We start from the raw sequence: 21,830 nt of genomic DNA, 5'->3' as shown, positions 1-21,830 counted from the left end.
CGCTGATGACAGGGAGCCGTGTGTGTGTGTGTGTGTGTGTGTGTGTGTGTGTGTGTGTGTGTGTGTGTGTGTGTGTGTGTGTGTGTGTGTGTGTGTGTGTGTGTGTGTGTGTGTGTGTGTGTGTGTGTGTGTGTGTGTGTGTGTGTGTGTGTGTGTGTGTGTGTGTGTGTGTGTGTGTGTGTGGTGTGTGTGAGTCTAGTCATCGGCGCTGGGCCAAGGCGTTAGTTACCGGGGTTGGTCTCCAGATGTCATAGAACGTACATATTTGGCAAGTGAGAAAAACACAAGAATGCACTCCCATATTGTAGCGTATGGTTGTGTTTTGCTCAGAAAAGGATCTCAAAAATGTGGGTTAAAATGTTTTATTTACATTACAACATGATGATACAAATACACATAATATAATAAAAAACACATTTAATTTTCATTAGAAATAGTAAAAAAATATATTCAAAATAGACCATAAGAGAACTGAATGGTGATTGTGTGGCATTTGGTGACTGTTATGGATGTGATTATGGATGGACATAGAGTAAAAATGTGTTAAAGATATAGTGCGTAACTTCTGTCGCTCCCCCAATAGGAATTCCGAATTATGACAACAACACTGTCGGTGCATCTACAGGTAAGGTAAAGCCTTCATTGATCGCACATGGATTTTATACCTTCTGCTGTACGTCCAGGTTTTTCCTTAGCGGTAGAATCAACAACTGAAACATTTCTTGGGCTCTTCTTGGGATTTTTCTTGAGCTTCTGCACCAGTGTTGGGAGGGGCGACACCATTTCTTAAATACAGAGAGAGTTTTGTGGAGCTGATAGGCTTAATCAACTTTGTGTCAACTAATTTTGCAACGACTCCAACATAACCGTCATTCATTTTATATGGAAAAAAGTTACGCACTATAGCTTTAATGTAAAAAAAACCTGCTTTAAAACTACAGTAACTTCACACTGCTTTGTTGTTCCCGTGCGGCCAGTCGCCTGTATCAAACATGTGCGACATCAAGTAGTCCTCGTACACTCCGTCTATTAGCTTGTTTGCGTTGTTGCGAGCGAACCAACATTCCACGCTCTGAGTTCCGCTGTAGATTTTCCGTTGTTTGTGAACGACGGGCACAGTGCGGTCCTTTACCTTCAGGACGGGCGAGGGCAGCTCCGCCAGACCCACTTCCTCATACAGGAACTGGCCTGGAAGGAGAAGGGAAAAGATTTTAGGGTTATATTAGTCTCAAAGCGAGTGTTTGAAGCCAGCTACTCTTTGATATTGTGTTATTGTTGTTAAGGCAAAAATATAGTATTTTCAAGCACTGGTCAGTTTTGAGATTTTTTTTTTGTGTTTTGCTTCCATAACATGTCATCCTTCATACTAGTAAAAGGTCCAAAATGTACATGTATGTGTTCATTTTACTAAACCTTGTCTGTTTGTGTCTCTATATTTGTCCGATACAACCATCTTTAACGGCCACTATCTCAACATTAGTTTTTTCAATACTCTGTTACTACTCAAACACTAACATCAAGCTTTTCATAATCGTTCTAAGCATTATTCTGAAGTTTATTACTGAATAATTTGTTCATAACTTGTCTATTGTCTGATTTACGATACATTTTATTCTCAACAAAATGCCACAACAACTGCCTTTTTAAGACCTGTATATAGTATAATAAAATAAATACAGCTCCGGAAAATTTAAAAAAAAAAATGTCTTCAATCTTCAAAACATTTATTTGAATTTGGTAGAAATGTTCTCAGTAGTTTATATTATAAAACCAATATGTTTATTCTACTCAAACATATGCCTCTAAATAGTAAAAAAGAGAGACACTGAATATTTAGAATGGTCTCTTAATTTTTTCCGGAGCTGTATACTGAAACATGAGCACCTACCCAATAACCCGTGGCAGTGGTGTGACAGCCCCTTGCTGCGTCCTATGTAGAACCCTAAGTGATCTCTCTGGTAGGGCGCTGGGTTCTTATAGTGATGCAGCAGGATCACAAAACTGATATTCCCTCCGATCGTCACAGTAACGTTGAAATTCCCCACGATAGAAACGGACAAGCCACCGCTCTCCACAGCTACCGTGGTGTGGCAGGGGAGCACCATCCGGTCACGCCCGTCCAGGATGACCTTTTTGGGGGTAACCTCGATGTAGCCGCGTGTGGGTTTATCCACCACGATCGTGATGCTGCTGAAGTAGGTTCGCTGCTGCTTGTGACTGCCGGGCGGAGCAGGGGCGCCGATCAGCTTACCGTTAACCGTCACACCTGGAAAACATCAAGTTAATTAAGTTGATAGGTTTTCAATGTAGTGAAATTAATTGTTTACCAAGGTTTTTTATGTTTTGTTTTTTTAAATTGTTGTGGTAAACTCTTGATATTGGTATGCTATGGACATATGGTTATAAATAATAACAGATATATTCATATATGTTCAAAATGTATCTGAAATTAAACAAATATTATTTTTGGGGCATTTTTATGCTTTTCTTTTTTTTATAGAATAGTTTAAACAGACAGAGGTGAAATAGGGCAGAGATGGGGAATGACATGCAGAGAATGACCACGGGCCCGATTCTAACCCGTGGTCTGCTGCTTCTGTGGACTGGGCCTATATTGGGGGGTCTAACCACTACACCACGAGCCCCCCCCCCCCCCCCCACACCCCCTCCAAATCTTTAATCAAAACTCAAAATCTTTAAAGTTATTAAAAACTAATTTCACATCGACATTGCATAATACTACAAAATTCACATGAAATAGGATTTTTCTAACAGCATAAATAGCACCAAAAGTAATCCTTCTTACCAGAGTGCTTGTGGTCAGAGACGAGGCCCAGGATGTGTCCAGGTTCTCCGTTGATGTTGAAACACACGGTGAGTTTACTGAGAGGAAACTCCACCACAAAGTGAGGGTCGCCGTCCGCTGAGGAAGGGTTGAAGAATAAGAGAGAGAGACAGAAATAAGATCACTTTGAAAGACATATCTGCAAGAATCACGAATATAACAACTAACAAGTTAGACCCGAGTGTGGATTGTTTAAAATAAAAGGACCCATTTTGAAATAATCAGGCTACAGAACAATACAGTACTTTGAAATTAACAGAAAATCCCAAGAACATGCTACAGCATAAAAAAAAAGCTGTTTGCAAACCAATGCTTGAGAAACCCCAGTTAGTTAAGAGATGGGTGGGTATTTTAGCTCTCTCTCTCTCTCTCTCTCTCTCTCTCTCTGTTTGTCTCTCTCTCTCTCTCTCTATCTGTCTCTAACTAAATTAAACTAAACATTCTTGAACTTGAGCTACAACTTCTGACATTGCTGTAGGGCCTCTAACTGATTAGTAGCTGTCTTTAATGTGTCTGTGTGTACATTGCGTTCAGTGATGTATTAGTAGTCTGGTCTCCTCAGACCTGTGAGAACCAGCTCAGATGAATAGCGTGGTGATGAGATGAGTGGAGAGATGATAGAGCAGCAGTAATGACAGGGCCATTAGCCCCTCACTAACTGCCTCTGATGAGCTCCCTCTCTTTACTGTAACACATGGACAAACATCCACTTCATCTTCTTCTAAACACGGTCTGTCCCTCTTTGCCTACAGTGTGTGTGTGTGTGTGTACATGTACAACTATTTTTGTGAGAACACATTTGAGTTTTAGACCTTAAAGACCCTGACAATTTTTTGAGAAAGTGGGGACATTTTGGCCGGTTCTCACTTTGGGACAGGCCTTTAAAGGAGCTGTTTGAGGGTTAACACTAGGTTTTAAGGTATAATAAGGTTTAGGTTAGGGTTAGTGTAAGGGTTGGGTGAAGGCATTTAGTTGTGATGGTTAGGGTAAGGGGCTAGGGAGTTATGTCAATGAGGGTCCTTACAACTATGGCCGTACAAATGTTTGTTTTTGTTGGTGTGTGTGTGTGTGTGTGTGTGTGTGTGTGTGTGTGTGTGTGTGTGTGTGTGTGTGTGTGTGTGTGTGTGTGTGTGTGTGTGTGTGTGTGTGTGTGTGTGTGTGTGTGTGTGTGTGTGTGTGTGTGTGTGTGTGTGTGTGTGTGTTCCTGTGTGAGACTTTCAACGCGCACTTGCATGTTTAAAGTACCACGTAGGTCTTGCGTTGGTATTTCAATTAGACCCTGCGTGTTCAGAGACATGGCTGTCCGTGTGATCAACTTCCAAATTACAGGTTTGTTTACTCAGAGACTTACTTACTTACTTTACTGTACGTTCCCCTTCTCACGACTTTCAACAACGTGTTACTGCGCCTTTAAAGCCCCTTTAAACCCAAGTCCACAAAATACTTCTAACTATGTCATTTGGGCAGTTAGTTGCATTAAAGTAAAGCATCTGAAAAGAGTGTAAGGCATATTAGTCAATCCAAATTAAAGATATTGTCATTTAAGTTTGATCCACTTTCATCAAATTCTGTTTGCGTTGACGAGGCTGGGTATATGCTCTGGACTCGGTCAAGTCATGACAGTTCTATGAAAATCAGCGACTGTTGACATGGAGACAGTTTGATACAGCCACACCCGCACAGTCCTGTCAAACGATACAGAGTCTAGACCGCTCAGTAAACATGAAAAAAAAAAATGTACGGTCTAGACCCTTAAAAAAGCTGTTATTTTAACAAAGTTTTGTAATATTATATAAAAGAAAAATCAATAAGAGTTTTGTAAAAGCTAATTGAGTCACCCAGCATTTGTAAAATGGAGAGAAAGAGAATGTTTCGTCACCTGATGTTTTTGAGATGGTGATGGGTTTCTTGGCCGGTCCACTTTTAGTTTGACCTGAAAGGAAGAGAATTTATGTGTTCCAGTCAGTCAGTGAGGGCCACCATTGTTTAATGCTTCCTCTAAACATCTCCCATATGAGAAACATTAACCAGTCTGTGGCTCAGTTATTAGTGCAAAACAGGGTGTCTGAAGGGAGAGAGAAAAGTTGTTTCAAGCCAAATATGTCCCACATTTCTAACTATATAATAGAGAATTGTGTGTCTGTTTGTGTCGGTCTCACTCCTAGTCTACCCTAACCTAACCCTAACCACCCAGCTGTGATTCCTAAACCTAATCGCCAATTTCAGGAACATTTGATTGCGGGACAACGGGCTGTGGTAACATAGGGATGACACCCAAAACCTCACCTATCTGGTTGCTTAGTGATGACGTCTGGCTGCCTTGCTTCCCGTTGGATCCCTCTGGTTTCTCATCCTCTGTATCAGCGGGCAGCGTGTTAGCATCTGGGACTTTCTCATCAGTAGGAAGCGGAGAGATGGTCGGAGCAGGGGCCATAGTACCATCGGCTAGCACCTCAGGCTTTTCCACTATTATATTGGTGAGCGGAGTGAGGAAGTTATATGTCATGGATAGATTCGTAGCCTGTTTGGTGTGGTCTTCCCTCTCTTTGCTGGTTTGACTTTTCAGCCTCGATCGAAGCCCTTCTTTTACGCTCAGGAAACCCCATAGACGCTCCACGAAATCCTCTGTCATCGACCCCAAAGCAACTCCTAATCCATGAGCGCCCATCAACCCGGGAGTCTTAGAGCCGGCAACCGTTGCCACGGACGCAGCTTTGACGTGTTTTTCGGTTTCTAACTGTCTGCGTTTTAGCGGAACGTCGGTTTCCAGGACGATGCTCTTGTCGTTGTTGCTAGCGGTGACCTGGACGTGGAGAGATTCCGCGCTCTGATTGGTCAGTTTTCCGGCGATGACGATCTCGGAGCCGTTGAAGTAGTTGGTGAAGAGATGCTGGGTGACGTAGTTGACGGAATCTTCGGTGTAGTTGATTCTAATGTCGGAGAGCAGTGGAGTTCCTATCTCATCGTAGAATCTTAGAAGGGAACAAAGAGAAAAGGATTGTGGGTAATGATAAGTAACAGTTAAAGGACTTGAAAGGTCAAAGTCAAATTCAATGTCAAAATTATTTCTATAGCACATTTAAAAACAACATCAGTACAAAACAAAAGATACATGAAAAAAAAGTTGGGAGTGTCAAAGTCTCAACTTTAGTCATGGTAATCAAGGTACTTTGTACATTTTCTTTAGACTGACAATTGGCATCAATACAAATTATTTAAAACTAATGCAGGTTTGTCATTCAGTTAAGCTCACACTACTTCCGCTTTGGCCTTTAGGAGACAAAACAAATTGTATTCAGACAATCACAAGAAGACTCTTTTCAGGAAAACATACACGTAGTCAAAAGTGTTTGAGCAGAAGACAAATGCTGGGTTTCTTCTGTTGAAGACAGTGTCCGCGCGCCTGTAGCATCATGCTAATTCATCCTGTTAAACACACATCAACTTCATCAAGTTGGCGGATGTCGGAGGTTTTAAAATTGTCCTAATAGGATTAAACTGTCAATTTGCCTTAAAACCGGACATCCTGGATTATTCTGTCCCTTTGTCTCCTTCTATTCTTCTTCTGTTGATCCCCGGTCCCATGTTCAGCCTTTCTGCCTTTGGGCTAAAGCGCAAATCATCGCTAGTTCTTGAGGCAGAAAAAAAATTGTGGTTTTGTCAAATGTCTTGTTTATTCAACCAAAGCCACCTTCCGTCCATAAACCTGCTTTTCTAACCTCTCAAAGCCAAGGCCACCCCACTTCAGACTTTGTGCACACAGTCATCAAAGTGTGTGTGTGTGTGTGTGTGTGTGTGTGTGTGTGTGTGTGTGTGTGTGTGGTTGTAGGTCCTCAGTCCTGTCCTAGTTGTCATACCGATAGTTAAACCTCTTAACCAGCGTGTTTGTTCAAGCCAGACGAGGTGGCTATTATCTGCGAAGTCTGTCTGTTAACCCCCACGTAAATACACACGCACGCACGCACACACACACACACACACACACACACACACACACACACACACACACACACACACACACACACACACACACACACACACACATACATTCTTGCTCAACTGAACAAACACATTGTGTGTCCGAGTGCGGGAGAGAGAGAGACAGGGAGACGTGTGCAAAGGTGGCTGTCACATGTTGAAGTTGATTAAGGACTGTTGTCAGCACCGTCACATTTGCGGTCTCCGTTCCTCCGTAGCGCGATGAGAGATGGAGGGACGGGTAGAGGATAAGGGATTAAGGCGAATTAATGACCTAATAAATGGCGGATTATACACACATGAAGGGGGAAGTTTGACAAAATAACTCCATATATTCTGTTATAAATAATGATTTTTTTTGTCTTTTTATTTCATGCTCTTAACTCCCACTGTTCACTTTAGTTTAGTGTTTTATGGGAAAATCCTGATCGGTTAACAATTTATTTCTGCAAAGGTTAATGCACAAAACGTTAAAGTAAGCAGCAAATGTGGAAAAGGTTAATAATATTTTGAGCTATGCCACTAAAATATAAAGTTTTGGAAAACTCACAAAGTTGGAATAAAAAGTTCAAACTCGCAATGATCTCAGTATTTCTTTTGGGAAGGATAAGATGGCCCTGTTTGATAAATGTAACACTCCAAACAATGTGTAGACTGGATTGATTTACCAACAGCTACCACACTCAGTGAAAATCTCCAACCAAGACCTATATAGACAAACCGGAGGAAACAGCGTGGTGGACGACATCAAACGTCGACGTCTGAAATGGCTTGGACATGTTCTAAGAATGGACAGTCAGCGTATCCCCAAGGTTGCCTTGAGATGGACACCAACAGGAAAGAGAACGCGTGGAAGGCCAAAAACCACTTGGAGGAGAACGATTACAGCTGAGCTGGCTGAAATGAACCTTACCTGGGGCAAGGCACAACATGTTGCCAAAGACAGAAACAAATGGAGACACATTGTATCGGCCTTATTTCCCATGGGGGAAGAAGAGGCATAAGTAAAGTAAGTAAGTACCACACTCGCGTTAAATGCATGACCTGCCTGGTTGAATGAAGGTTAAAAAATAAAATAAATAGTACACAGAGCTTGAACGTGTAATAATCACATACCAAATTAAGGAAGATAAGGTGGCAGATGACATTATAATAAATATTCCAAACAACATACAAACAAGATTGACGTAGCCACAGCATTCACTCTCTTTTCTCACAAGTGCAATGTGTCTCTTGACCGCGTTGTTTAACTTGTATTAGCAGCTTCTCGGCACCCAATTATTTGCATTTCTACTGTCAAAAGTTGGGAGAGGTTATTTAGAGGTACCAAAATAACTCTGCCATGCCTTACCTATTTTTGTCAAATAATTAATTAAAGTTATCATACATTTTTTTAGGAGGATAAGATGGCCTATATGATCAATTAAACATTGCAAACAACATATAAACACATTGAGCGGACACACACTCACCCTTTGAGCATAGCGCTAGCATCAGCGTCCTCGGCGATTCGTCTCATCATGCCACAGTTTTCCAAAGCCATTCTCTCCAGCAGCCGATAGTCCACGTCATTCCCCATCCCGATAGTAAAGATACAGAACTTCTCCTGCACAGCTGAGCGCGTGTTACCTTGGCATGACAAGGCAATGTGATTAATATAGCACAATTCTTTAATATAATAATTAGTTACCTATGGAAAGAAAATGCAAAGTAATGTGATCAATGGTATGAATGGTTTAGACACAAATACAGGGTCTGTGAAAAGTGGGGGGTGTGTGTTATGCTACGGTGTGTGTACAGGGGGTATTATAGTGTACTTAGGCAAGGCAAGTTAATGTTATTTCTATAGCACAATTCAGACACAAGGCCATTCAAAGGGCTTTACAGTGGGCATGGAATACATCAAGATTAGACATTGGAAATTTAAGAAATAGTAAAAACAAAGGAAATACATCAAGATTCAAGATTATGTATATTAGCCAACATTAGACATCAAGCCTTTCCTCAACCATATAGAAGCGCTGAAGTGACCTTCATGACACCTTTTTGACTTTTGATTTTTTGCTTAACATTAACCTTTAATTTAAACAATGTCCTTAGAAACCTTTAAAGTAGAGTACGCCATGTTGGTTTAAATATTTTGTTTTGTCTTTTGTTTGTGTGCTCACTTTTTCGGGTTGTGTGTTAGTGTTCTGTAGAAAAAAAATATTCAAAAATAAAGCATTTATAAATACCAGTTTTATATATAAGTCTATAGATGACATTTTAATCATAAAAGTTTGTAGGAATCAACATTTCTGGGTTCAAGACATTTCCACTTGACTAATACCTAGGATGACCACGGGCTGTGACTCTCCCACGGTGGGACGTCCGTCTGTCAGGAAGATGATGAGAGACACACTGTTGGGTCGGGCGTCCGGGCCGGAGAGATATTCACGCAGCAGATTGGAGCCTGTCTGGATCGCACCGTCAATATTAGTGCCTAAAGAGAGGAGATGTTATGTTATGTAAATACAGTGAATAGGTTCTGCCAGTTCTGAATAGAAAGTAAAAAGTAGATGAGCTAAATTGAAATGTGCAATGTGCAAAACCCGACAGATAGTATCAAGTTTATCCATTAAAATATAGTAACAATAAAGATGAGAAGCAGTAAGGAGGATAGCCGAATCACATCTTACCCCCGGTGGTGGAGAGCTGGTAGATAAACTTCTTTGCGTCTCTGATGTTGTTAGGAGTCACCGGTACGAGGCGACTCGGCTGCCACACTTTGATCTTATTGGAGAAGCTGATGAAGTTAAAATGGTCGCCCGGTCGCAGGTCCTTCAGGATGGTGAACAGAGCATCTTTAGTCTGGGAAACAAAGAGAGAAATATCTATCATTATTATTATTATATTATTAAAAATCTTTAGTCTAGAAAAGAAAGTGTATGTGAGAGAGATATTAGTTCAAAACAGTCTACATGACAATCCAGACGTGTTTCTGTTTGTCTTGGTGTGAAGAGAGATCTTTTTTTTTTTATTTAGAGTGGCTACGAGGAACTTTTAGTTTTTGTTGATTCTAGCGACTAAAATTTAGTCTGGGAAAGAGAGAGTGAAATTAATAATTATTATATTATTATAAATCTGTTTAAGTCTAGGAAAAAAATTTGTTTTTGAGAGAGACATTACTCTCAAAAACATTTCGAAAAATTCTAGACATGAACCAAGATGTATTTTGTTTGTGTCTTTGTGTGTACAGGACTAGGAGGGACTTCCAGTATGTTGATTCTAGCGCCCCCTTTGGACAGAAGCAGTAGTGTTTTTACTACATCATCGCCTGCTGTCCTAAAGATCTTAGCTAGCGGGGGCCGGCGGTGCGTACATTTGTTTAGAAAGTGGGTGAAAGAGGATGCATCGAGATGAGGTAATGTATTTATATGTGACTATGTAAGATTAATAATGGTAAAATGGAGCAAAGGCATTAATGATAACTATAAGAAAATAGTGTTGTTTTCACTGATGGTCTTGTTTGCTGTTACGGGTAATTTACGATCAACAGAGGAATAATTAGAGCGTCTCATCCACATTAAAAATTCCCCGTAGTCATTAAATTTAAAATGCAGGACATTTCAGCCCCCATTCAGCTCGTCAGAACCATGAAAAGATAATGTTCTTTGCTTTAAACTTTGATTTACTGTCTGAACAATCCTTGGCTGCTCAACATACAATTTTTTAGTAGTAAACTTCCTCTGGACAGGTGCAAGTTTAATCGATTACTGGCCTAAGATGACTCCCCCTATATAAGATGATTTTATGTTATTTATTACGGGTAATCTCAATGGGATTTGGCATTATATCAGTCAAACTATACGTTGAATTTCTTACAACATATGCAATGTGTTCATGGTGTGTGTGTGTGTGTGTGTGTGTGTGTGTGTGTGTGTGTGTGTGTGTGTGTGTGTGTGTGTGTGTGTGTGTGTGTGTGTGTGTGTGTGTGTGTGTGTGTGTGTGTGTGTGTGTGTGTGTGTGTGTATGTGTCTTATTGAATTACAATGTGAACGCTACGGTGGTTAGAAGCAAAACCCACATACCATCAATCAAACGTAGAACCATTTGACCAGCTGTGGTGTTTTCTCACACACACACACACACACACACACACACACACACACACACACACACACACACACTACACAGCCCCGGAGGGTGGTGTAAGTGGTTTAAAAGGTCAAGTAATCTGAACACTTAACCCTCAATAAATCCTAACCTAAAGGAGGGTTTTTGAGTTTGTTAGCTTTGGTTAATTGGTTAATTACCTGCAATGTTAAAAGCTGGTCTAGCATTTAACTTATTTAGGAGCTAAAAAAAACAACCCTTGGGGCGCTCCGGTGGTGTAGTGGATATAGCGTGTACCATATTGCCTCTGGCCTTCGTTGCAGTGGTCGCGGGTTCAAATCCGACCCGTGGACCTTTACTGCAGGTCATCCCCCCTCCCTCTCTCTCTCTGTCTCCCCATTTCAACTCTGTACTGTCTAATGAAGCTTGAACATGCCAAAAAATTATCTAAAAAAACAACAACCCTTGAATAGATTAACACACAAACAGACCCTTAAAGGTGGAGTCAGTGATTCTGGAGAACGCTTCTTGTCAAAATAACTTTTTGTCAAAATCAGTGAAAACCAAGGGGGCTCTTGATACTGGATTTAAACGTTAAAGCGTTTAAATCCAGTATGACTACACCTAGGTTCTGGTAACAGGTATGTTCCTAGCTACAGTGAGCCCCCTTTGTTTACATACAGGTTTACAGAGCCTAGGCTGTGTATTAACCACAGATATTAATATTTTTTTCAGCGCAAAACAGTACAGACAGGTTTTATTTTTGACAAAAAGCGATTTTGAAAACAAGCATTCTCCAGAATCGCTGACTCCACCTTTAATTGCTCAGCATAACTGCCTCGATTTTTACTTTTTGTCTATGTAAAGAAATAAACAAGCAAAACTACGTAAACCCAAAAAACTTCTTCCCACTTTTCTGTTCTCAAAATCTGTCCACATCTCTGCAGCCCTATTATGTGAGCGTATCCGCTGTACTATATAGGCGAGTGGGTGAGATATATGATTAATCGCTGAGGGGCTTTACGGATGTGTGTACGTTCTGTATACAGCGAAAGGTCACAACCACAGAATGACCTCACACTCAAACCCTCTATTGTGAAGTCACATCAAAAACTCTTGTTGTTCAGTTCTGATGTGTGTGTGTGGGAGTGTATAAAACGTTCCATTACCCCATAGACACTGACCTTACTCCCTCACAGCCTAGCCTTGTGCTGTGTGTGTGTGTGTGTGTGTGTGTGTGTGTGTGTGTGTCTGGGTGTGTGTCTGGGTGTGTGTGTGTGTATGTATGTGTGTGTGTTTCTTTCACTCAAAATCTGTTTTTCAGTTTCTGCACAACTCACTAGCAGCAGCTGTAGAGATCAGCTTGAAAAAACTAATAGATTATTGCCAAAATAATCACTGTTGATTTTCATGGTCCAATGTCCAAGCACTATCCTTTCTTAAAGGTGCTACGAGGAACTTTTAAATATTTCTGAAACAGTCTAAGTTTTCCTCTGATGATCATAAATTACATGTAACAGCAAAACGAGAGCATCAGTGTAAATAATGCTATTTTTTATATAGTTCTTCTTAATGCCTTTGTCGTGGGTATACGCTCACCCAGGAACTACAGCAGGCGTAGTAAATACACTACCGCTTTTGTCCAAAGGGGGTGCAAGAATTAACACAAACTAAAAGTTCCTCGGAGCACCTTTAATACATAAATAGATAATAAATAATAGCAGTTCCCACATTAGGAATATCATTGTTATAATTCAATTAATTTACTATTTTAAAGTTTATTTTATCCATATCATATTTTATATTGCCTTCCCTCACAGTCCAACACAGCCAAGCCTTGTTCTGTGTGTGATTTCACGATTTTTTTCTATCACTCAAAATCTGTTTTTCAGTTTCTCTTTGCAGCTGTACAGTTTGGCCGCAGGGATTATCGTTCTATTGCCATTGGAAGGAAACGGTCTGATATTGATATTCCAGGGTGGGTGTGTGTAGGAGGAGGGGTGTCACTTTACCAATACTGTCACTCTTAGAATTTCTACTTTAAAAAAAAACATGGTAAATTGCTTTGCATGTGAAGCAAGACAATTCATCAGATTTGAAGTAATCGAGAAAAGTAAGACAGACTTGGTAGATCTGGTCCAAGGTGGGAATTTTAGCTGCAATAGGAAATACTTTAGTGTGAAAATATTACAAACTCATTTGCCTTAAATCCCAAATTATTATCGCAGCACATAAAAGTCTCCCTAAGATTTGGAGTTGGGTAGAGTTTGAGCCTTAGCAAAAAACTGCTCAGTGGGAATATATAAACAGGAAAGGACTGATTAAGATTTAAAGCTCCCATATTATACACTTTTCGGTACTATTATACACCATATTATATGGTCTTAGTGGTCACTAATACGTTTTTCTTTAATTGTTTGCTGAAAAAAACTTTCAGATAATTTATTCTACTATGCTGAAGTTCAGCTAATCTCACAATGGCCTATTTTTTAAAAAGAGCTGCAGCTCCCCTCGTAAATATACAATCTTTGCGCTGCCCCCGCCCCCTGTCCGGAAGCGAAGCCAGATACGCCTCGCCCTCTGTCTGTCAGGGCCGTGGACCAATAAGAAATAGGGGTGTGGGCTGCACAGTGGAAGCTTCTGGCTTTCCAGTTTGTGAGGTCAGAAAAGGGGAAAATTCTGACTGGAGTATATTGGGTGGGGGAGGGGTGGTGGTTTCAGAAAGGGGGATTGTGAGAAAAGGAGAGTGTTATTTTTTAAAATATTTTGGCAGTCTCTAGGCACACCGTGGACCCATGGATATGTTAGAACACATTTAAAAAGTGCATTTAGCATAATATGTGACCTTTAAATGAACACACCTGTGGTTTAGCATGGTCAGCTATGTAACTAACTACAGGCAAAATGGTTGGTAAGGCGTCCCCCTCCCGGGCCGGGCCCAGCAGCAGACCCGGGTTCGATTCCCACCCGCGGTCGTTTTCTGCATGTCACTCCCCTCTCTGCCCCATTTCACCTCTGTCTCTCTGCACTGTCAATAAAGCATAAAAATGCCCAAAAAATATCTTTAAAAAAAAAAAAGATATCCAGCGTGATGTTGCATTGTTACCTGTCTGATCTTGATCCCCAGCATGGAGGCGCTGGTGTCTATCACAAACACAACGTTCTTGGGCACAGCGGGCAGATCCTTGGGGGCAAAGTAGTGAACGAAATGACCGTTTAAAACCTGGGAAAGGGAGAGAGAGAAAAATATGGGTTTACAGACATTTAATTCATTTCATTCAACCTTTATTTATACTCAAGAGATCAAAAAGAGCCTCCGGTCTCAATGGGATTTACCTGTATAAATAAAGGTTAAAAAAAAAAATTACCCTCATTTGCAAGTCGAGTCAAACAAATGCGAAGCAAAAACAACAATACGTACACAATAAACAATCCAAATACATCAAATACACAACAAGCTGATAAACAGACAACACTATTGAAATATGTAGACATGCAACAGGCAGTGAGATGGGTTGCAGTAGCTCTGTGTGTGTGTTACTGTTAGTACGGTTTGATTCTGAAGACAGACACAAGAGTTTGGCAGCGCAGTGACTGTCATGGCAGGAAACCAGATAAATAAATTACTAACAGGTGGATGTGTGTGTGTGTGTGTGTGTGTGTGTGTGTGTGTGTGTGTGTTTGAACTTATACAGGTATCTTTGTGAGGACCAATACAATCTTTTAACCATCAGAGTGAGGACATCTTTGGAAAGAAAGTACATTTTGCTTGGTCCTTTCTTGATGGTTAGGGTAAGGGGCTAGGGGAATGCATTGTCAATGAGTGTCTGTCTGACTGTCTGTCTGTCTGTCTGTCTGTCTGTCTGTTTATGGGAAATTCATATGAAAGCTATTGTTATGCACTTTCACAATCTCTTAGTAAACCTATCCCCGTAGCCGTACAAACGTGTGTGTGTGTGTGTGTGTGTGTGTGTGTGTGTGTGTGTGTGTGTGTGTGTGTGTGTGTGTGTGTCTGTCTGTCTGTCTGTCTGTCTGTCTGTCTGTCTGTCTGTCTGTCTGTCTGTCTGTCTGTCTGTCTGTCTGTCTGTCTGTCTGTCTGTCTGTCTGTCTGTCTGTCTGCCTGCCTGCCTGCCTGCCTGCCTGCCTGCCTGCCTGCCTGCCTGCCTGCCTGCCTGCCTGCCTGCCTGCCTGCCTGCTTGCTTGTCTGTCTGTCTGTCTGTCTGTGTGTTGTCACCTGTATGTCTCCGATGCCCATTTCTCTCTGCACGTCGTAGCGGATCACGAAGTCTCCCAGGAGGCCGTTGGTCGTGATCTTGGCCTGTTGCACGATGTTGGGGCCGAAGGTGATCTTACACACGTTGTTTTCCTTTTTGATTGTCGTGGTGATGGGAAGCGCAGGTTTGGCTGAAACACAAAGACAGGAAGTAGGTGTGTGTTTTAATTGGCTCGAGATGAAAGCTATGCAGTACGTAGGTAAAGTGACCGTGACCTAAAAGGGCGTTTGAAAGAGCGGCTCGTAAGGGGATCTATGTGTACTTTTTTTGAGCTAGGCTGAAACAAATTAAATTTCGACAATATAGGCCTAAACAAATCTTTATTTATAGAGTTATGAAGTGGGTGGCACGATTAGTTATTCCATGTAGAACCATATTTGTTTGCCTATGCATGTGGCTAAAACAACATTTGGATAAGATGTGAGAAAAATGGAATTAATTCTTTAGGCTTACTGATAATTGCATCCGGGAGGGAAGATCAAATATTAACATATGCTGTATAAAGAATGGGACCTTAGACCTGATGATGTTGTAAAAAAGTTTGAACTCTCTCTGGGTTTATCCAACATCTAGATTTTATTTATTTTTTTACGAGATGCAAATGTTTGCACAATTCGTTACTGTACATATTGCCAAATTTGCGAAGAACTGGCAATACAAAGTTTCATGATGAAATTAAAACGTTTGCCCTATTCACCTGCAGTGTCCCTTTAAAAGTGTAGCATTTGAACAAATAACAGTTCCATTGGAGGGGAACATAATTAAAGAAGAAGAATAAAGATAGTCTAAAAAAAATTAAATAAAATTATCAAATTAAATAATAATTCCTCTCTTAACCAGTTGTCTTTGCAATCATTAAAGAAGAATAAGAAAAAAAACTAAAAAGAAAATAAATTATCTTGTAAGTTAATCATGTGTATATTAACCTGATGTCTTTGCTGAATTAGACCCCGTTGCCGTGCTAATGCGTCCGTTGCGTAGCGGCAGAACCTTGAGGTCTGTGATGGGCGAGTGGTCGACTATAGTGACGTCCAGACTGAGTCGACTGACCAGCTGTAGCGGCCTCAGGCTGGTCACGTGCTCATAACGGCCCAACCGACGCTGCAGCAGCTCCTCGTAGCTCAGCAGAAACACCGCTCGGTTACGGCCCGGGATGTTCACCGCCATTTTGAATACTTCCACTTCTGGTTCAGAACTGGGGGAAGAAAGGGTAATTTTTTTAAATTATTATTTTTTTTAAAGTATTTTTTTGGCATTTTCAAGCTTTATTTGATAGTACAGAGTTGAAATGGGGAGACAGAGAGAGAGAAGAAAGGTCCACGGGTCGGATTCGAACCCATAACCACTGCAACGAGGCCTGAGCCAATGTGGTACGCGCTCTATCCACTACGCCACCGGAACGCCCATGGAAAAGGTAATTTTAAAGGTCACGTATTAAGCTTATTTTCAGGTTCAAATTTGTAATTGTCTACTAGAAACTGTTTTTTATCGTGTAGTGTCTTTATGGCATCATAAGGGGGAAAAAAATTGCGAAAAATCTGACTTTTTCAGTAAGGTGGAGGTGGAGATAAAGAGAAAGGTTTGTTTTTTTCTCATACTTTGGGAGTCTCTAGTCTAGACACACCAGTCAAGTCAAGTCAAGTCAAATTTATTTATAAAGCACATTTACAAACAGCGGGTACTGCCCCAAAGTGCTGTACAGGTTAGATAATAAGAAAATAATCCACATTTATTACAAATAAGAAACCAAAAGAAAACACATAAGAAAATACTCAGCTCAGCTGGTTCCGAAGGCCAGTGCAAAGAAATGTGTCTTCAGCAGACATTTAAAATTTTCCAAAGAAGTGGCAGATCTGATGTATAAAGGAAGAGAATTCCACAACTTGGGTCCAGCTACAGCGAAGGCTCTGTCTCCCCTGCTCTTCAGCTTGGACCTGGGACAGTCTAGAATACATTGGTCAGAGGACCTCAGTGCTCTGACAGGACTGTGCAGAGAGATCATCTCCGACAGATAAGTTGGCGCTAGACCATTTAGACATTTAAAAACAAACAAGAGGATTTTAAAATCTATTCTAAAAACAACAGGCAGCCAATGAAGAGATGCCAGGACAGGAGTGATGTGTTCATATCGAGATGCTCCTGAGAGCAAGCGTGCAGCTGCACTCTGAACCATCTGGAGGCGCTGACCAGGGACCCATATTAATAATGTTGAAACAACATGAACCATTTTAAGACCTTTAAATTTACTCATCTGAACATAAAATGAATGGTAAATATAATTGAGGGAAAAAGAAAAGGAGCAATTAGGAAAGAGGTGGAGCGGTGAGCTAAAGTTGCTCTAAACAGTCCAAGCGGTGAAATCATGAACATGGAAGCATCGCCTGAAGTCAAATTTCACGTCTTCCACTACAATCCTTTTCCTCACTCCTCTGCCCTGTCCCTCACACACACACACACACACACACACACACACACACACACACACACACACACACACACACACACACACACACACACACACACACACACACACACACACACACACACACACACACACACACACACACTCAGTGAATCACTAAATCTCTTTTAATGAAATATGACTTTTCACACGACATCTGGAGACGTGATGTCACTTCTTCCGATGTGTCGCAGATTTATGTGAGAATTCCTCGCCTCTGGAGAGATTATCTTATTTTCAGACGCACACACACACACACACACACACACACACACACACACACACACACACACACACACACGTTTGTTCGGCTATACTTGCGAGGACACTCATTAACATCATGCATTCCCTAGCCCCTTACCATATTCCTAACCATCAAAACTAAATGCCTAACCCCAACCCTTACACTAACCCTAACCTAAACCTAATTCATACCTGAACCTTTAAACCTAGTGTTAACCCTCAAACAGCTCCTTTAAAGTAAAGTCCTGTCCCAAAGTGAGAACCAGACTAAATATTCCCTCTTTACAAAAATGTCCTCACTCCGATGGTAAAAAGCTAAAGACACCTGTACAAGTACACACACACACACACACACACACACACACACACACACACACACACACACACACACACACACACACATTCCTTGTGGCTGCCCAGTTGCGGTTGAAGAGGTTTTCGTGGAGATATTATCAATATGTGTTTGCAAAATAGGAACATGAGAGGTTACGAGGGCTGCTGTGTAATTAGGAGACGCCATAGGAGTGGCCACACACACACACACACACACACACACACACACACACACACACACACACACACACACACACACACACACACACACACACACACACACACACACACTAACCTTAACCATCAAAACTAAATGCCTAACCCCAACCATTAGACCAACCCTAACATAAACCTAATTCATACCTGAACCTTAAAACCTAGTGTTAACCCTCAAACAGTCCTTTGAAGAAGTGAGGATCAGGCAAAATGTCCTCACCTTCCAAAAATGTGCTCACTCGGATGGTTCAAAGCTTACATTGGTCCTCACAAAGATGCCTGTACATTCACACACACACACGCACACGCACACGCACACACACACACACACACACACACACACACACACACACACACACACACACACACACACACACACACACACACACACACACACAGGTTTCCTCTTACCTTGCATCACCTGCCTCTTTGTCCTTTAGTTTTCCATGGGCTGGTTTGACCCTCTTGGTCTTGGGCCTGACCTCGCTCTGGTAGACGCGCCCACCGATGATCCTGGGTCAGGGGGTCAGAGGTCAGGGCTTAGACCACTACTCATATTCAGCAGGACCACCTATTGACAAGTCCCAACGGGGTTTCTACTCTCACACAATAGACAGACTATGTGGACAAGAAAACCTATATATGGGAAACTGACCACCTGTATATGAAAGAGTGTATTGATTAATTAACTAGTTCCAGCCACTAAATTCCGGTTTCTTTCATGAATTACTCTGAAAACCTCAGAAATCGGTTGACGTATTTCTAGGAAAACACCTATGTTATTATTTGGTGTTTTAGTTCAGAAGTTGTATGTTAAGGTAACGTTGACGCTTATTCAGAAAGATTATTACAGTTATAAGGTTTAAATGTGCCGTCCAAACAGATTTCTGTTAAAAATACAGATTTTTCCCCCCTCGTTTTCTTATGAAATTTTTGTTGCTTTAAAATCATATTCTTTGAAAAATCTTTTAAAAAGGGTTGGGGTTAGTTGTGGTTGCCAAATAGGAGTCTCAAGCTGATGTTGCTTCATTTCAAGTGGTCACACGTGCCAAAAAGGTTGGGAAAGGGAACCACTAGTATAGAGTACTGTGTCTTGGATGACCAGGGAAATCCTTGCTTTGGTGTGTTGAAAGTTAACATGCTTTCCAGTAGGTTGAGAACATTTTACAATCACTTTCTTATAAAACTTTTTAATCCCAAAATAAGCCTTTTTATCAAGACCTTTTTCATAAGCTTAAATACCAAACTTTTACCCTATAACTTAACCTTGATCATAATAATAATTTGAGATGAACTATCAGGTGACTTTGCGTGACTCTTACATGGTGAAGTTGGAGATATATGCGTTGGCTGGGACCTGGAACTGGAAGACGCCCTCTGTGGCAGCGGAGTGGCGGTTGAGCATCGCGCAGTAAACGGCGGTGAACGCATAGCGGGAGATGATGGTCGTCTTTATACTCAGCTCCTGGATGTGAGGTTTGGTCTCCTGCAAAAGGAATTGGTTAAAATACCGATACCTGAATGTCCCACGTCTTAGTTTTAGCCTAAAAACACAAACATCTAGTTAATACAGCCTTGACAACAGTGTACAAACGCCAATTTGGCAACATTTTACGCTTTATGCTGAGCGTCAAAATTTAAAATTAAATATATTTTTTGACATGCCAAGATATCGCTTCCCAGATAAACCTGAATTCCAACCATCATAACATAACAACAACCAAACTAAAGCAGATGCAGTGTGAGTGTTTCCCATGAGCTCAGATCCAGCGCATTACAAACACTCTGGCACATCTGCGCGCGCTTGGCTGATCTCCGGCGCGTCACGCCCAAAGCGCACGAGCTTTTTAGGATGACAAAATATGCTTCCAGATGACTTCAACTAGGTCATGCATTCTAGCCCACTATTGAGAATGTAGACTACTTGTTTTGTTTATTTACATGTTTTTTCTTAATGCTAGGGACAAGTATTGAAGGAATAAAAGGTATAAATATGTGTCAAATGTGCCAAATTTTCATGCCAAAGACACAAGGCTAAAAAGTTAAAGTTTGCATGTAGCCTACTGTGCAGGTGTCTGTTTGTGGGTGTTGTATATAAAACACGTTAAAACGACAATAAATATATTGGAGAGAAAAAAAAAAGTTTCCATATACTTCTTTGCTTTCCGTTAACATTATATATTTAAAAGACAATTGCATTTGAAACGTCCTCACATCCTTAGCATTCACATTTAATGGACATAAATAGACAAATATCAAACTAGCTTCTTATTGTGACTTTACCTTCGCTATTATATTCTTCACCTGCCGTGTAACTCTTCGTGGCGCCTGTGTGCACAAACAAATTTGTCAAATAACGAAATTCAAAATCCACAAGAATTTACGACATCTTTTAAAATCTTTATATTGGTCTTACAATGCCTAAATCCAACTCTGCCAATTCAGAATCAATGTCATCTCCAAACTGGGATTCCTCAAGTTGTCCCAGGACGTTTGAAACGCTGAAACATAAGAGTGCCGTAAACAAAAACAACATCTTCTTGCACGTGTGTCCTTATCCAAGTAAAAGAAAAAAAATCATTCAAGTAAAATGGTGCATTATATCCAGGCAGCGTCTCCGAGTGTCGAGATGAGAGTGACCGACAGTGGAGTGACAAAGTGCGGGGAGTGAGAAACTAAACGCCCGGCCCACCCACCGGAGGAGAGGGATGATGCAGTGTCTTCAGTGTGTGAGTGAGCGGCAATTTGGGGCTGCTGCTGCCTTCAGGGAGGGTCAGAATTCGTGCAATTGAACTGCAAATGAGTTAAACCCTGTAGCAGCCAATAATGTAATAGGCCAAACTGTCAATAACGTAATACTTTTTCCATTACGTTTTTGGTTCAGAAATTGTATTAGCCTTACGTTATGACAAAATACTACATTATCCACTTTTCTTAAATTACAAACTGAAAAAATATTATGTTGTTAGAAGTTATTACATTATGGCTGCTACAAACCCTCTCGAAAAGAAATATGACAACAGACAGCAGGCGACTATATCTAATTTGATTATGAGGTATTTTTATGACTTTTTGCTTAATTTTCTTATAAAAATGTTCACAAGTAAAGTAAGCCGACCTCAGCTTTAAAAAAATAAATAAATCATGTTCATAATTTGTAGGTTGTTCAAACAAAGTGATAAACATATGGCAGCATTTGAAATGAACTACCTATGAAGCTGGAGTTTACAAGCGGCACTTGAAGGCAGCACAACACTGCCATGACCTTCCAAACAGCTGCCCTGAAATCTGACCTCTGTTTATTAATTAATCACAGAAAGTCTCCCCATAAAGTTAACTTAAAAACGATGTTATTTCAAACTAGATGACATTAAGAAGCTAAAGA

The 21,830-nt window shown here is 40.9% G+C and overlaps 1 protein-coding gene across 1 annotated transcript; it reads right to left on the bottom strand.

Annotated features, from left to right (window-relative positions):
* Positions 1-353: 353 nt before the first annotated feature.
* On the bottom strand, positions 354-21,163 carry itih5 (inter-alpha-trypsin inhibitor heavy chain 5). The gene is made up of 15 exons (XM_080050930.1): positions 20,862-21,163; positions 20,729-20,773; positions 19,768-19,931; positions 18,857-18,958; positions 16,119-16,387; positions 15,153-15,322; positions 14,025-14,141; positions 9,502-9,673; positions 9,153-9,305; positions 8,296-8,452; positions 5,132-5,817; positions 4,725-4,778; positions 2,807-2,923; positions 1,889-2,266; positions 354-1,188 (listed from the first exon to the last, which is right to left on the bottom strand). The coding sequence occupies exons 1-15, from the start codon at positions 20,979-20,981 to the stop codon at positions 947-949; spliced, it is 2,946 nt and encodes a 981-aa protein (XP_079907056.1). The 5' UTR covers positions 20,982-21,163; the 3' UTR covers positions 354-946.
* Between the last annotated feature and the right edge of the window lie 667 nt (positions 21,164-21,830).

The sequence above is a fragment of the Ammodytes marinus genome, assembly GCF_949987685.1.
Source record: "Ammodytes marinus genome assembly, chromosome: 22".
Taxonomy (NCBI): Eukaryota; Metazoa; Chordata; class Actinopteri; order Uranoscopiformes; family Ammodytidae; genus Ammodytes; species Ammodytes marinus.
The sequence above is the reverse complement of the archived record's forward strand: the minus strand, read 5'-3'. Positions and strand labels throughout refer to the sequence as shown.